A 17,040-nucleotide genomic window follows, 5' to 3' on the forward strand; every position below is an offset into this window, starting at 1 on the left:
CAAGCTGACCTTTATTTTTTTTTTTTATTTATTTTTTTTTTTATGATAGTCACAGAGAGAGAGAGAGAGAGAGAGGCAGAGACACAGGCGGAGGGAGAAGCAGGCTCCATGCACCGGGAGCCCGATGTGGGATTCAATCCCGGGTCTCCAGGATCGCGCCCTGGGCCAAAGGCAGGCGCCAAACCGCTGCGCCACCCAGGGATCCCGCAAGCTGACCTTTAGAACAGTGACATCACAATGCACAGTTCACAGTGGCTCCAGAACACCTGGGCTCCCAGGCCACTCTCCCTAACGCATATCTAGGTTCCTGAAGCCTCTGTACATGTAGTTCCTGGAGCTGCTGTCTTATTAAAATGTCAACATATTTTTCTTCATCTTCATCTGTCTGGGACAACATCGTAGATTACCTTTCTCTGAGCTCAATATGGAATTGGCTACAAGCAACTCTTCTGGGAGAGACTAGTCCACCTCAGCAAACAAATTTGGGTCTACTAGATAATCTTGGTCCAACTGTGCAAGTTATCCTGGGGATTTCCTTTTTGCTTTTGTTGGGAATAGGAGTGTATGCCATGTGGAAACGAAGTGTTCAGTCAATTCAGGTTATACTCTTTTGTTACAGAGGAATTTAAATAATTCTAAATTGAAATTTGGTTAGTCCTCTCCTGTATTCCTGCTACCCAGTTTTAAGACCCTGCAGATGAGCAAAGATGAACCCTAGTCTCTGAAATCAGTTGAAACTAGATTAACCTTAAAAACTTTTGCCAATTAGGTTTTGAGCATAAAATGCTCTTTCTCACAGTGGTCTTTGGCTTGTTTTAGAATAAAATAGATCAAACAAGTTCATAAACTGAGAAGGCAGCCTAACCCCAAATTTATTTGATCACATATTCATCTTTCATTTCCTGCTATGTGCCAGACACAGTGAGGGATACCTTTTAAAAGTATAAGCATTGCAAATATAATTGGGATCTTGGGTTTGGCCTTTCTGTCCCTACTATGACATTGTTCTGTAACTGATGCCAACGCATATATATTCATTTAGGCATCACAATATTCTCATTATTCACTTGTTTTAACAAATATCAGGCTCAATAAATATACAGGGGTTCTTTTGGGGGAATAGAAGTATAATTGGCTGGGATTGTAAGAAACATAGGGTTTTCCATCTAATTACCAATGATTATAACTTCATAGTTTAATCACCAAAAAATAGTTCTATTTACAATATAGTCAAAATGCTTTTAGAATCCCAACAGTTCCATGAAATGGATAGAGGTTATTTTCATATGACAAACAAGGAAACTGAGGTGCATTGAGGTTCAGTGGAAATCTAAGGGGGTAGGATTCTAAAAGGTCATTCTTAAGGTTTATTTGGTAAATGCTGAGAGAAGTTATAACCAGATCATTTTGTAGCTTTCACTTTTTTCATATATCACTACTGTCAAGGAATCATGGTCACATGCATTCTCTTAACTTTTCAAAACCCTGCATGGTAGTCATGGCAGGGATTATCATGTCCATCTTGTGGGCAAGGTAACTTGGTTATCACTGAGTCAAGTTGACATAGATTGTAAAAACTTGCAAATCTGAGATTCGAACCCAATTTTTAGAATTCCAAAATCAAATCTTCTCCAAAGTCTCATTTAATATAATCCAACTAACCTAAATCCCCAACAGGGATATGTGGGCATACATGCATTTCAATTAGCTAGTAGAAGAATATAAGAAAAAAAAACCCAAACTATTATCAATAATTCTGGGTCCTGCTCTTGTTTGGTTAATGTTCGGCTCAATTAGATAAATTTGCAGACCTCCAGACACCTCAGCCAAGAAAGAGGTAGTATAACAAGTGGTTAATAGCATGGGCTCTGGAATTGGACTGCTGGGGCTCAAACCTTGGTCCCATCACTTGCTGTGTGAGCTGAAAGCAACCAGCCTCCAAAACCCCACTTTCCTTATCTGTAAGATGGGTTTGCCAACAGCATCTCCCTTAGGGTGGTCATGAGGGTAAAGGAGATATTGTGTGTATAAAGCTCAGCACACAATGAATACTCAATAAACAGTGCCAATGATCATAATAAGGAAGAAAGATGATTGGTTTCTAATTTTTATCCTGACAGGAATCTGTCCTACATCATTAAAAAAAATTTTTTTCCCCATGACCAGAAAATCTAGTTTTTCAGACCACTGTGTCCTGAGGGAACTTACATGAAAGTCAGTATTGCTGGATTTCAGTCTTGGCTCTATCATTTCCAAGTATATGACCTTGGACAATGTCAGGATCCAAACTAGAAGTTATTTAAATGCTACCTAGTTCTGAGGTTTTTCTACATGAATAGGTCATTCATAGGGAAAACAGCCTCCTAGCACAGACCCTTGCATGTGGCAAGTTTTTAGCAAATGGTATCTATTATTATCATCTTTATTAATTAAACACAAATAATAATCCCTGACCTGCCTATCACTCTGTTTTGTGATGAAGATCAAAAGACAAAATAGATGTGAAGATGTTTTGTTAAACAGAAGCTTTGGCATAGTAATGAGGGATTATTGTTACTATTAGGTTTTTGTTTTGTTTTGAATCTGAGGCAGTCACATGAATAAACTAGTAACATTCAACTTCTGTTGTTTTATTTTAGAAAATATTGTTGTTTATAATCACACTCTACAAACTTTACAAGAAGGGCTCAGATTTTTTTCAGGCTTTGCTGGTCAGCCCAGATGGGAATCTTCTCCCAATTCAAGACAATAATCTCTTCCTGTCCTTGGGTCTGCAAGAGAGAATTTTGAAAAAACTTCAGACGGTGGAAAACAAAGTGAAGGACCTGGAGGGGATGATCATTTCCCACAAACCTGCCACAAAGAGGGAGTGCTCCTCTGAGCCCTACTGCAGCTGCTCTGACTGCCAGAGTCCCTTACCCACATCAGGGTTTACTTCCACATCTGAAATGTGATGGACTCCAATCTTTTCCAGAAAATCACTGTTTTTCCCTCATGTGTGTGATGCTGTAACAATAAAGATAGAGAACTATATTGAAATGACCCTGTAAGGACTGGCCCTCTCTTTGGTAGGGCCCAGCTTCTACTTATGTATGTGGTGGGGTTATGTGGGATGTAGTAGTGTCAAAAATGTTTCTGAGATAATGATGCTGCTTGGTAGGCTGGAGACCCTAAACAGCCATATAGAAAAGGAGAGCCCAACTGGAATCCATGGGAAAGAAGGGAAAGTGGGTCAGTGATATGGCCTTGAGCTCCATGCTGAACAGGTTGGATTAGATATAATAAAAACAGCAAGAAAGTGCTGGGGTTTTTAAATAAAGATTTTATTTATTCATGAGAGACAGAGAGAGAGAGAAGCAGAGACATAGGCAGAGGGAGAAGCAGGCTCCATGCAGGGAGCCCCATGCGGGACTTGATCCCAGGACCCCGGGATCACACCCTGAGCCAAAGGCAGACACTCAGCCACTGAGCCACCCAGACATCCCAGAAAGTGCTGTGGACTGTCCTGTAGAGGTGGGCTGGCTCTTGTGCTGGTCTTCAATCTAAAGGTAAATATGTAGCCCATGAGTTTGTCTGCATTAATTACTCAGAGATGGACAAGGATACTTTAATTTTATCCAACTTTTATTGATACTCCAGGCTAAAGCATTATGACAATCCTTGGGAATCTGTACTGAGTGCTTTAGGAGCAGCCAGTTCGGCTGGTTGGGCAGGTAATTTTAGAACAAGGAGTAATATAAAATACAGTGGGATCTCATCATCTTGAACTTAGCTGAATTCTCCTATGTGAATCCCAGGTGGGCAGGGAGGGAAGGAGGTACCACCTGTCATTTCACTTGATGAGTGTGTGCTCTGATGGGAAGGGGGAGGACACATGGTAGCAGATGATCCCCTCAGTGGATGGGTCTCAGATCCCACAAGCCTAGTGTGTGCATTCTTGCCACAATAAAGGTGATTAAACAGTCATTGAAATACTTCGTAACCATCTGACACCCAAATGAAACTCTGCAAAGAAGCAGTGATTTATTGCCATGCTGGAGCAAAAACTGGCTGTGTTATTCAACAGGAAGAAAAAATAATCTCCCTAGTGGCATCTTCCTAAGGGAACAACGAGGGCAATTTTGATCATAATTTTTTTCCAGTGCACTGGCATTAAAATGCAACCTCTGTGTAGTGTAGTGTCCTCAGCGTAAAAACAGGTCAGTGAATACAAGGCAGGGCCAGGAAAGGCTTTCCCTAGGAAGTGACACAGAGTAGTCCCATAAGGGGTTACATAGGCAGACAACGAATTGGAAGGTATTCATGCCTGTGGAATTAGTATGGAGCCAAATAAAAGAGGGTGACTTGGCTGGAAAACAAGGACAATTTCAGGGTGGCTGGAGCACTGGCTATTTCCTAAGCTACAATAAAGAATTTTGGCTTCAGGGTAAGACACACTAATCTCATCTTCAGATCAGCTTTAATTCATGATGTGCATTATCTGACAGCGTAGGTGAGAAGTTTGTTAACTATGCTGCTGAAGGAGTGCCATGCAATCTTTTATAGTCAATGTCTCAGAGCACCTGGCTCATGGGACTCTTGATTTTGGGGTCATGAGTTTGAGTCCCACACTGGGTACAGAGATTACTTTTTTTTTTTTTTTAAGATTTTATTTATTCATGAGAGACACACAGAGAGAGGCAGAGACACAGGCAGAGGGAGAAGCAGGCTCCCTGCGGGGAACCCGACGTGGGACTCGATCCCAGGACCCCGGGGTCACACCCTGAGCCAAAGGCAGACACTCAACCACTGAGCCACCCAGGCGTCCCTCATTGTAGGTTTTTAGATAGGGGATTAACAGAGATAAGGTAATCTGGGAGACAGAATAGAATGAGATAGATGTTAAAGATAAAACAGCTGGTTACTTCTATGAGGATGCACAGTGTGGTAGAAACTGAGGGAGTCACCTTGTTTCTGGCTCTCAGCTCCCCAGGAAGGGTGTGTAATTTACACCACAGTCACATTCCCAGTGTGGAGGGTAAGCCATTCTTGAGACCAGAGCACTTATGTCCAGGGCATCAGTTAAGAAAACCGATGTGTAGCAAGCAGAGATTCAAGGCAAAATGGAAAAAGGGCTTGAGAGCTACTTTACCATTCAGGTTAGATGGGGTAGATGAACTACGCTACCCCAGTGTCCACCACTTTAGAGATGAGAATCCTTATTTTCCAAATACAATTTCTCTCCTTTGGCAAAACCCTAACAATAGCCTCCTTTGAGGCTCTTATTTAGGTCTTCACACACATGAGCCCCTCTATTTATAAACACTAGCTTTCTGTACAAGGGGAACAAATAATTAACTTTCCAGACTTTGCTTCTGCCTCTGCTGATCCCACCCTAGTCTTAGCCCCCATCATTTCTCACCTTGATTCTCAAAATGGCATCCTAACTGGACTCCCTGCCCCCATCTGTGTCCCCATTCAATTTATTCTCCCCACAGTTACTACAAAGAGATGTTACTTCTCTGCTCAAAATTTCCAAGGACTTCTTGTTTCACTCTGAGTAAAAAAGTTATTAACTAAAGGACTGTGTATGATGACATGATCTGTCTTCCTTCCTTCTTACACTCTTCATCCCACACCTTCTTATTCCTCAAATATGCTAACCATAGACTGGCCTTAGGGCCTTTACATTTGCCATTCACTGCCTCACACTTTCCCCAGATACCCATGTAGCTTCTTCTCTTACTTTCTTTGAGTTTATGCTCAAATGTCAATCTGAGAGGTCTTCCTTGACTATTTTAAACTTTTTAAAGAAGGTTTTATTTATTCATTTATTTGAGAGAGAGAGAGAGAGAGAGCAAGAGAGCAAGAGCAGAGGGAAAGGCAGAAGGAAAGAGAATCCCAAGCCAACTCGTCGCTAAGCCTGGAGCCCAATACAGGGCTCCATACACGACCCTGAGACCACAACCCAAGCTGAAATCAAGAGTTGGATGCCCAACAGACTGAGCCATCCAGGCGCCCCTTCCTTGACTATATAAGGAAGGTGCCCCTCATGCCAACATGCTGTATCCCCCCTCTCCCTGCTTTTTCTGCACAGCACCTATCTTCCTATTATCTATCTTCCCCTCCCTTTACCTCTGCCTACTAAGAATGTAAGCTTTAGGGGAGAAAGAGGTTTTGTCTAATTCGCTGCTATATCCCAGGCATCCAGAACAATGCCTGGCACTTAGCAGATATTCCATCTTCATCGAATGAATGAGTGAATTCCAGTCTTCACTCTTAGAAACGCTTTATCAGCTTCCTCTTCCCCTGTGTCTTCAGACACATGGTGACATATCAACACTACGATGTGGCTCTCCCAAGTATGGGCAGCTAGTAGCTAGTCTTCATAGGGCACTTGTTTAGAGCCAGATACGTAACTAAAAGCTACACGATTTTTGTGTAGTTTGTTCCTCACCATAGGAGGTGGTAAGTACTATTATTCTCAGTTTGCTGATGAGAAACTGATGCACAGAGAGATTAGGTAACTTGCTAATATGTGGTGCAACCGTGACTGGCACTCAACCAGCTTAATCTAAATCTGTGCTCTTAGCCACAAAGTTTGGTTGGCAGGAGTTTCTCTGAGGCTTTTGGACAAACTGCAGCAGGATGGAGCTGAATGAATCCAGACAGATGAAGACAAAAAAACCAAAGAGGGTATGGCAATGACAGCCCAAGGGAGAAAGCATTTTGAAAAAGTGTTTATCCCCTCATATTTTAAAGTTGATACCTAAAAGTCTTCATCATAGGGGCATCTGAGAGTAGCTGAGTCTGTTAAGCCTGCAACTCTCCATTTCAGCTCAGGTCAGGACCTCAGGGTTGTGAGATAGTGCCCTGCTGGGGGTGAACCTGCTTGGGATTCTCTCTCTGCCTCTCCCTCTTCTCTGCCCCCCTCCAACTCCTGCACACTCTTGTATGTATGGGCGCTCTTTCTGTAAAAATAAAAAGTTTTCATCATAAATTTAAATAGTTGCAATCAATGTAAACTCTGACAAGCTGTAAATAAGGACAATGTAAGATAAAACTATTAAATCACTTTTTATAAGATATCGAACAGATTCTACATAGCAATGACTGACCGTCATCATCCATTTAAAATTACACAAGTGATGGGATCCCTGGGTGGCGCAGCGGTTTGGCGCCTGCCTTTGGCCCAGGGCGCGATCCTGGAGACCCGGGATTGAATCCCACATCAGGCTCCCGGTGCATGGAGCCTGCTTCTTCCTCTGCCTGTGTCTCTGCCTCTCTCTCTCTCTGTGACTATCATAAATAAATGAAAATCAAAACAAAAATGGATAAAATTAAAAAAAAAATTACACAAGTGAAAAAAAAATAAATGAAATTATGCAAATGAGCTCTTTAACATTCACCGAATGAATTTCGGTGAACAATATTCAGTGAATTGAATATTTTATCATCCCTAAATTATATTTGTGTTCTACTCAATTTTTATGTTTCAAAGAAACCTTTTGTTGATCACTTACTCGAGATAAAATATAGGTTAAGGGAATTAAATTTTTTTCCCTGTAATTGTATAGCTCTATGTATTAGAATTCTTCCAAGTTGAGTACTCATTACAATTATCTTTAATATATAGCCACTCAAAATGACACGATTATAAATTTTGATGATACATAAATATAAAAGGTAAAATTCTACTGAAAATGCATCTCTCAGTGAGATGGATGGGGTTTCCCCACTAATTAATGCATGTATCTAAATGACTATTTCTTGCTGCTACATTAACAGGGTTCAGTTTCAATTTTCTCTTTTCATAGATACAGTGCCAAGAAATACTACTCACATAGATAGATGGGTATGCTGGTAATTTTGTTTAGAAATGTCAATCAATTTTTTGGTTTCATTCTGAGTGATATGCCAAAAGTCAAATAGTGCTTCTTCCTCAGCTGACATTTCAATTAGGTCTATTACTAATTCTACTGAAGGCAAAAAAAAAAAACCAAAAAACAAAACAGAAACAATCTGTCTAGCAAAAGAATTTGTTATCCTGTCATTTGAGTCCTTCACTTCATCAAGTGATTTTTAAAATTATACTGATTACTTTCTCTTAGAGGCATTTAGGAAGAGTTGGGGACTTGGAGACATTAATTTCAACACATCTTTAGCATTACAATATTACTGTAATTTAAATATATTTTAGTTGCAGCTGCATATTTAGCTCAATTTATTGTAAATAATTATGCAAATTAGCAAAGCCAGTCTCTCTGACAAACCAATTAACCAAATTAGACTTTTCTGTGGTGAGAAAAGAAATTTCCCTTTTCAAGTCAAATGAATGCCTTAACAGCCATTCCAAGGTGACTCCATTTCACTTCTCAATTCCAAGATACACAGGGCACTGAGCTTTGACAGGAGTTTGTCCTTGGAGAAAGGAAGGCCCTTTCAGCTCAGGTGTTTTTACTTTTTTAAAGATTTTATTTAGGGATCCCTGGGTGGCGCAGCGGTTTGGCGCCTGCCTTTGGCCCAGAGACTCGGGAACGAATCCCACGTCGGGCTCGGTGCATGGAGCCTGCTTCTCCCTCTGCCTATGTCTCTGCCTCTCTCTCTCTCTCTCTCGCTGTGTGCCTATCATAAATAAAATAAAATTTAAAAAAAATAAAGATTTTATTTAATTATTCATGAGAGACACAGAGGCAGAGACAGAGGGAGAAGCAGGCTCCCTGCGGGAGCCCAGTGGGGGACTCGATCCCGGGTCTCCAGGATCATGCCCTGGGCCTAAGGCAGATGCTCAACCGCTGAGCCACCTGGGCTGCCCAGGTGTGTGTATATATGTATGTATAAAGATTTTATTTATTTATTCATGACAGACACACAGAGAGAGGCAGAGGGAGAAGCAGGCTCCATGCATGGAGCCCGACGTGGGGCTCGATCCCGTGACCCCGGGGTCACACCCTGGACCGAAGACAGACGCTCAACCGCTGAGCCAGGTGTTCTTAATCTATGCTTTCCTTGCTTTGCTCTAGAACAGACTCTGGGGCAAAAATCTCCCATCTGCCTTCAGACGGGGTGGAAGAGGCAAAGCCCTTCTTTTTTTTTTTTTTTTTTTTAAGATTTTATGGATTTATTTGGCAGAGTGCACAGGCAGAGGGAGAAGCAGGCTCCCCGCAGGGCGGAGAGCCCGAGCTGGGGCTCGACCCCAGGCTCTAGGGGCAGGGCAGGGCAGGGCAGAGCCGCAGGAGACTCCCGCAGGCCTGCGCTCAGAGCACCCGCACAGGCACGCGCCGCGCCCTCTCCCCGGGCCCGCCCTCGAGGCCCAGGGCAGTTCCCAGGAGCCGAGCCCCTCCCCCCCGCGGGCAGCGGCGGCGGCGCAGCCTGGGCACCCGTCGCACCCCGACGGAGGGAGGAAGCCCTCGGGGCTCCGCCGCGCTGCCGCAGCCGGGACGGAGGCTAGAACCCTCGGTGGGAGCCCGGCGCGCCTGGCGGGAAGCGGAAGGACCGCGGGCGCCGGGCAGCCCAGCGAGACCCGAGCGGGCGCCGCCGGAAGCCGCCCGCGCGCCTCGGACCGGAAGTGGGGCGGGCGCGATTGTCCTTTTCCGGCAGCAAGGAGGCGGCCCCGGGGGCGTCGCCATGGGGAAGACTGTTGGTGTAACACTGCGGGCTGCGCGGAGGGGGTGGGATGGAGGCGGGGGCCCGTGTGGGGGCGCTCGGAAGGGACGGATATCGCGGTGGCACTGCGGGCACGGCGTGAGGCGACGCGTGTCGCGGAGGCACGGCTGCACGCCGAGGGAGCCGGCGGAACCGGGCGGCCGCGGGGATGTGGGCGTCGCTGGACGCGGTGTGGGAGATGCCGGCGGAGAAGCGTATCTTCGGGGCCGTGCTGCTCTTCTCCTGGACCGTGTACCTTTGGGAGACCTTCCTGGCCCAGCGGCAGGTGAGCCTAGGCGGGGCCCACCTGGGCCCGACACCTGGTCAGCCCCGGCCCCCGCCGCGCCCCCGGGGGCTCCCCCCGCGAGGCCTTGTGACCCGGAGGGCGTGTGGGGCAGCTGGGAGCTCCTCGGCGCTGCGAGCCTGGGACCCCGGCCGCTTGGGGCCCGGTGAAGGGGAAGGCAGGGCCGCCGCTGGGTCGGACGCGCCGGGCCTGGCCCGCAGCGCCCCCGGGATCCTCGGGCCCGGACCTACCTCCCGTCTGTGGCCGCGGCCCGTGTGCCTCCAGAAGCACAATTTTTAGAATCCCAACTTCCTCATGACCTTTGTGTCATCACGCTCCACCACGGGCTTAGGAAACCATTTTCTGAAAATAAAGACTTCACAGCCCTTCCTGGACTTTTTTTTTTTAAACCTTATACAGTATGATATTTTGCCCAAAGAGCAATAGCCTCATTTTTTTTTCTTAAAAACGTCTTTATATTGTTGTTTAGACGATTACAATTGTAGAAAGTAAGGGAGTGAAAGTGACTAACAGTTTTTTCTGGAGGTGATCATAATGAACAGCCCCCCTGGATTAGAGAGCTGACCTTTTTTCTTTTTTGTAAGATTTTATTTATTTAGTCATGAGACAGAGAGAGAGAGAGAGGCAGAGACACAGGCAGAGGGAGAAGCAGGCTCCGTGCAGGGAGCCAGATGGTGGGACTCCATCCGGGACCCTGGGGTCACGCCCTGGGCCGAAGGCAGGTGTTCAACCACTGAGCCACCCTGCCCTCCCGAGAGCTGAACTTTTAAATGAGAGATTTTAAGTTTTGTCTGCTGTATTGCTGTCTCTCACTGCTGATTCGCTTTACCTACACTCTTGTATGTTGTCGTTGAATTGTGTCAACCATGATGGTTATTTATGAGAACCATTCTCTTTTTAACTGCTGGAACTCTTTTTTTTCTTGAGCATTACAGCCATTTTCCTCTGCAAATTTCTTCTCATTACATCCTGCGTGAATCTTTAAATGGAAAATTTTAGTATTTCGTCAGTGTCAGAGTTGCATCTCGATCTCTTTTATTTTATTTTTTTCAGATTTTATTTATATATGAGAAATACAAAAAGAGGGGGGGGCAGAGACACAGGCAGGGGGAAAAGCAGGCTTCACGCGGGGAGCCCATCGTGGGACTCCATCCCGGGTCTCCAGGATCACATCCCCAGACCAAAGACGGTGCTAAACCGCTGAGCCACTGGGGCTGCCCTCGATCTATTCTTTTAGTCCAGAGTCTTTATTTATTTACTTATTTTTAAATAATCATTTGAGTCATCTTGTCTTTTTTTTTTTTTTTTTTTTAAGTAATCTCTATGTCCAACATGGGGCTGGAACTCAGGACCCCACGATCAAAAGTCGCATGCCCTCCCAACTGAGCCAGCCAGGTGCCCCTAGCCTAGGTGCAGAATACTAGGTTCTTTGACAGATCTCTTTGGCTAGCTTCATTAGGTCAGTAGAGAAGATCCTTTGTGTAAAAGAAACAGGTATATACTGTCTAAATGGGGGATGGGGTATTGAACACCTATCTGTCTTTAATGATAAACCCCATTACAGTAACTACTTTTCAATAATATCTCCTTTACTCAGTGATGGTTTAATATAATGCCTTTTGTTGAGGTGCCCAACAATATATAGAGAAGCCATGTGTCATAAAACCATTATAGGAGATGCCGTCCATTATATTAGTTTCTGTGCCCTGTATTAGGTTCCATGGGGTGAAATTACCATTTAGAATTTGGGGTAATAATAAAGTTTGTCTTTCTTGAAGACCTGATCAGTTTCTATTTGTCAGTCCTCAAATTTCCTGTAATTTGGTTTCTAGCACCAGGTTTAATAATGAGCCACAATACTTACAGCTAGCATATTTGCTTCCTTCTCCTTTCCATGAATTTGTTTTCTAAATTTTACAGGACGTATGTTTTACTTGGAGTGAGTGGTGCCCTTTGTGATGTACAGTTTTGGTTTACATATGCAGACTGAAGTATGATGACAACCCTGATTTTAATTTTACCTAGTCAGCCAGCCTCGGCTTCTCTTGTTCTGCTTTTACTTCGTTGAATCAATTGTTTAGTGGTCAATGCACTTGATCAAATGCAATATTTGTGTATCTATAAAGCAAATTCAGTAGGCTTAAGTGACAATAAATGCTATAAACCACTCAATATCTGAACATAAATAACTACTGTAATAAAAAAAATTAGTTGGTTTGACTGTCTCAGAGTGTTTTCTTCAAAATATTTCAGAGACGGATCTATAAAACAACAACTCGTGTGCCACCGGAGTTAGGACAGATCATGGATTCAGAAACCTTTGAGAAGTCCCGACTGTATCAGCTGGATAAAAGTACTTTCAGCTTCTGGTCAGGACTCTATTCAGAGATTGAAGGCACTGTGAGTAATTTACTTCTTGGAGACACAATCCATCAAATTGTTTAATACTTTGTGGGATCCCTGGGGTGGGATCCCTGGGTGGCGCAGCGGTTTAGCGCCTGCCTTTGGCCCAGGGCACGATCCTGGAGACCCGGGATCGAATCCCACATCGGGCTCCCGGTGCATGGAGCCTGCTTCTCTCTCTGCCTATGTCTCTGCCTCTCTCTCTCTCTGCGTGACTATCATAAATAAATAAAAATTTAAAAAAAAAAGATTAAAAAAAAACATTTGATACTTTGTAATATTTGTTTTCATCTTGTATTTTTTTTTTAACTTTTCTTTTTTTTTAACTTTTTTTTCTTTATTTATTTATGATAGTCACACAGAGAGAGAGAGAGAGAGGCAGAGACACAGGCAGAGGGAGAAACAGGCTCCATGCACCGGGAGCCCGATGTGGGACTCGATCCCCGGTCTCCAGGATTGCGCCCTGGGCCAAAGGCAGGCACTAAACTGCTGCGCCACCCAGGGATCCCCCTCATCTTGTATTTTTGTTACACAAAAGAAGGTACCTTATCTACAAATCCCAGAATGCTTTCTTAACCTTTTTTTGTCAATAGTAATGGATGTAGAGCAAAAGAGGCTGAAATATAATTGTTAGTGAGTTGAAAACTGTGCTATAACTGTCATAGGTCAGGTGTGAAAAACAACCTTATATTGTTAAGTTATTATTATAGCAGTACCTCCTTCTTGCCTCTTTTTTTTAAGGTGTATTTATTTGAGGGGCCCCTGGATGGCCTAATCACTTAAGCATCTGCCTTTCAGTGGGGTCATGATCTCATGGTCCTCAGATTGAGCCCTGCATAGGGCTCCCTGCTCAGCAGGGAGCCTGCTTCTCTCTCTCCCCCTTTTTCTGTTCCTCCCCCTGATCATGCGCGCAAGCGCGGTCTCTCTCTCTCTCTCTCTCTCAAATAAATAAACCTTTTTAAAAAAAGATTTTAGAAGCAGACTTCCCACCAAGCAGGGAGCCTGATACGGGCTCAATCCCAGGACCTCAGTGTCAGGACCTGAGCCAAAAGCAGACCAAAGACATCCCCAGGCCACCCAGGTGACTTAACTGACTGAGCCACCCAGGTGCCCCTTCCTGCCTCTAGCTTAACCCTGTCTTCCACATTGCAGTCAAAGGAATCCTGAAGGACAATTCGGATCATGTTATTCTCCTATATAAAAGCTATGATTGGCTCACTGTTTCCAATAGTGAGCCACCCCGGTGCCCCTTCCTGCCTCTAGCTTAACCCTGTCTTCCACATTGCAGTCAAAGGAATCCTGAAGGACAATTCGGATCATGTTATTCTCCTATATAAAAGCTATGATTGGCTCACTGTTTCCTTCAGGGTGAAGCCCATATTTCTTGGGCTTTTTGAGGTCCTTTTTAACCTGGCCATTACTTGCTTCAGCTCCATCTTTTTTTCCCTTTCCCCAAATTCTTTCCCTTTCTTTTTTGTCCACCTCATACCCAGCTTGGTTTCCTGTGACTTCGGGTCTTTTCATATGCTGGTATCTGCCAGGGGCTCCCACCTCTTCAAGTCCACTCTCGCTAGAAGCTGATTAATCCCAATCCTCCCATTAGGTTCCAGCTGAGACGTCATGTTTTCTAAGAATCAGTTTGAAACTTCCCCTGTCCCTCAGGACTGGACAGGGTAGCATCTTATCATTATTCCTATCAGAGTACTTATCACATTGTATTGAATTTTCCTGTTTAGTTGACAGACTTAGAGTTCCTTAAAGAAAGGATACTTTAACGTTTTGTAGTCTTTTGGTACCTAGTGCCTGGTATAAAAATAAGCACATTATTCATATTAATTGAATGAAACAAGTGGCAGATCATTTTTACCTAGTAAAACAGACCCAGGCTAACCCCCATGCTAAAAGAAGAAAGGCTGTATAGTGTAGAGCAGTGTTTCTTAGTCTTTTTTTCATGATCCCCTCTGGCCACTGGCCCTGTATATTTTTAGACTTTTTATTTTTTAAGTGGGCTCTGTGCCCAACATGGGGCTTGAACTCATGACCCTGAGATTAAGAGTTGCATGCTCCACCAGCTGAGGTACCCCTAGACATTTTTTCCTTAATCACCCTTCCATGAAATTTTAGTACCACAGATAGATTGTATATCTGTGTCTGTACTATATGTATGTGTATCTGTGCTTTATAAATTAAGATTTTTTTTCCTTTCCCAAAAACCAGTTCTTGGCTTTCCACCTCCATGAACAGCTGAAAGTGCATGGTACAGAGGTTAAGAGCAGACTCTGAACTCAGGTGGCTTGAGTTTGAGTCTCAGCTCTATCATACCAGCTATGGGACCTCGAGCATGTCACCGATACCATGCCTCAGTTTTCTCATCTGTTAAATTGTGTGGTGATAATATTTCCTCATTCATAGTGTTGTTGAGAGGATTAAATGAGTTAATATATGTAAGATGATTAGAACAGTGCTTGATCATTGTAAGTGCTCTATAAGTGTTGGCTGTTATTATTTTTATCATCATGATCATGATTATCATCACTTTTCCTCCAGAACTCTCTTAGATCTCCTGGTACCACTAAGAGAAAGATTTCTAATTTTTTTTTTTTTGAGAAATATTTCTAAATTGAAAATAGATGAGATTAGCTACCACAACTATTTTGTCAGTTAAAGAGAAGAAACTAGCTGTTCGTAGCTTTAAGTGATGTCTAGCTAGTCACAAAATTTTCCTTGACAGTTATGGTCTAGTGTGGTTGGAACCAAATAATATTTCCCATTGCCTCAGGATGATGGAAAAGTAGCAGAGAGTTAAGAAAAATTAAATCTTGGTATTTTAGAAAAATTAGTAAACGGTCTGAAAATCAAAATTGCAGGACACCTGCGTGGCTCAGAGGTTGAGCGTCTACCTTCGGCTCAGGGTGTGATCCTGGGGTCTCAGGATCAAGTCCCACATCGCCTGCATGGATCCTGCTTCTCCCTCTGCCTGGGTCTCTGCCTCGCGCTCTCTGTGTCTCTTATGAATTAATGAATAAAATCTTAAAAAAAAGAAAAACAAAATTGCTTTTGTTTTGGGATACTTAATGATTTCTAGTAATTATTCTTTTCAATGTTGATTTTTTAATTATATTTTTACTAGTCAAAGCCTGGTTTAGTTACTGAGACATTAAAGATTAGTATTGAAACCTGATGTTTTTCAACCAAGCCAGGAAAGGTAGCTTTATTATGGATTATATTTGGCTTTGGTTAATTTATCTGAAACATTTCTCTTTTTTTCTTTTTATTTATTTATTCCTGGAGTCCTAGGATCGAGTCCTTATTGGGACTATGCTGTGGGACCCCTGAGGGGAACCCATTTTTCCCTCTGCCTGTGTCTCTGCTTCTCTCTCTGTGTGTCTCTCATGAATAAATAAATAAAATCTTAAAACAGTGTAGGCAACAAGCTGATAATAATACCAAATAAAGTTACAAATCACCATCAAATCACCATGGATGGATCTAAAAATATGTAGAGTGTAAAAAGCCAACTTGTAGAATGATAAGTACGATATATCATTTATATATAGTCTTAAAAAGCATATGTAAATCACTACAAAATTTATGGACAGATACATAAAAATGGAAAGTAGATTGGAAGTCTACCCATGAAATATAGTGCCAAAACTCCTCACAACCCCAAGGAACTGTATGTGAACCAATGAAAATACTGTGCTTCTAACCAAGGAGTGTGATGGATTGTTGTGTTCTTGAGCCTCCACAGAAAAGAAAAAAGAAAAATAAATTGATTCCTCTTGAGTTCCATAAACTTTTTTTTTTTTTTTTTTTTTTAAGATTTTATTTATTCACTCGAGAGAGAGAGAGGCAGACACACAGGCAGAGGGAGAAGCAGGCTCCGTGCAAGGAGCCTGATGTGGAACTCCATCCAGGACTCCAGGATCACGCCCTGGGCCAAAGGCAAGCGCTCAACCACTGGCCCCCCAGGCGTCCCAAGTTCCATAAACTTAATATCTGTTGTGGAAAGTTGTGTTTTGTAAGCACATATTCTTTTTAGATTTTAAGACCAGCTCACTCATTGAAATGTCATGGTGATTTGGTGAATATCTTTATTCACTTTATCTGCCCAAGACAAAAGGGTAGTGCCGAGAAGGGTGCCTCCTATGAAACCCTGACTCCTACCTCAGGATTCCTTACCTGGGGAAAGCACAGATATCCCGTTCTGCCCCTTAGCTTGGAAAGTGGACCTGACTCTCTACTTAAGCAGATACTAATACTTTGTTCTGATTGAAGGAGGAAACTTTTCAAGGAAAGCCACTTAGGAAGCCACATAGCCTGGTTCAAATCCCATTTTATGTCACTCATCAGGTGTGGGATTCTGGACAAATTGGTTACCTTTTCTCTTAGCTTTAAGTTCTTTTTTTTTTTTTTAATATATTTTATTTATTTATTCATGAGAGACAGAGAGAGAGAGAGGCAGAGACACAGGCAGAGGGAGAAGCAGGCTCCATGCAGGGAGCCTGACGTGGGACTCGATCCTGGGTCTCCAGGATCAGACCCTGGGCTGAAGGCAGACGCTTAACCGCTGAGCCACCCAGGGATCCCCCAGCTTTAAGTTCTTGATTCATAAGACCGTTGTTGTGGTCTTTGGCATTTTTTTTCCCCTTACAGCTCTATAGAGATATAATTTACATACCATATTAGTTTATCTGAATGAAATGGAT

At 43.3% G+C, this 17,040-nt stretch overlaps 2 protein-coding genes across 3 annotated transcripts in view; both read left to right on the plus strand.

Moving 5' to 3' along the window:
- Nucleotides 1-353: 353 nt before the first annotated feature.
- On the plus strand, nt 354-2,954 carry TMCO2 (transmembrane and coiled-coil domains 2). Its single transcript, XM_041738017.1, has 2 exons — nt 354-599; nt 2,640-2,954. The coding sequence occupies exons 1-2, from the start codon at nt 354-356 to the stop codon at nt 2,952-2,954; spliced, it is 561 nt and encodes a 186-aa protein (XP_041593951.1).
- Nucleotides 2,955-9,635: 6,681 nt separating this feature from the next.
- Nucleotides 9,636-17,040, plus strand: part of ZMPSTE24 (zinc metallopeptidase STE24) — a 38,176-nt gene continuing 30,771 nt past the window's right edge. The window contains exons 1-2 of one of the 2 annotated variants that reach the window (XM_041739032.1): nt 9,638-9,910; nt 12,182-12,328. In XM_041739032.1, coding sequence (XP_041594966.1) covers nt 9,794-9,910; nt 12,182-12,328 — 264 coding nt within the window. In that variant the 5' untranslated portion in view covers nt 9,638-9,793. Of the gene's footprint in view, nt 9,911-12,181; nt 12,329-17,040 lie in introns of both variants that reach the window. The other variant, XM_041739033.1, reaches the window with a different exon arrangement.

This window comes from Vulpes lagopus, chromosome 23 (assembly GCF_018345385.1).
Source record: "Vulpes lagopus strain Blue_001 chromosome 23, ASM1834538v1, whole genome shotgun sequence".
NCBI classification, from domain to species: domain Eukaryota; kingdom Metazoa; phylum Chordata; class Mammalia; order Carnivora; family Canidae; genus Vulpes; species Vulpes lagopus.

Excerpts from the sequence above, each read along its gene's own strand:
- TMCO2 (XM_041738017.1), top strand. The coding sequence starts at position 354 with ATGTCAACATATTTTTCTTCATCTTCATCTGTCTGGGACAACATCGTA. Across the intron at positions 600-2,639 it reads GAAGTGTTCAGTCAATTCAG|AAAATATTGTTGTTTATAAT; the intron begins GTTATACTCTTT and ends GTTTTATTTTAG.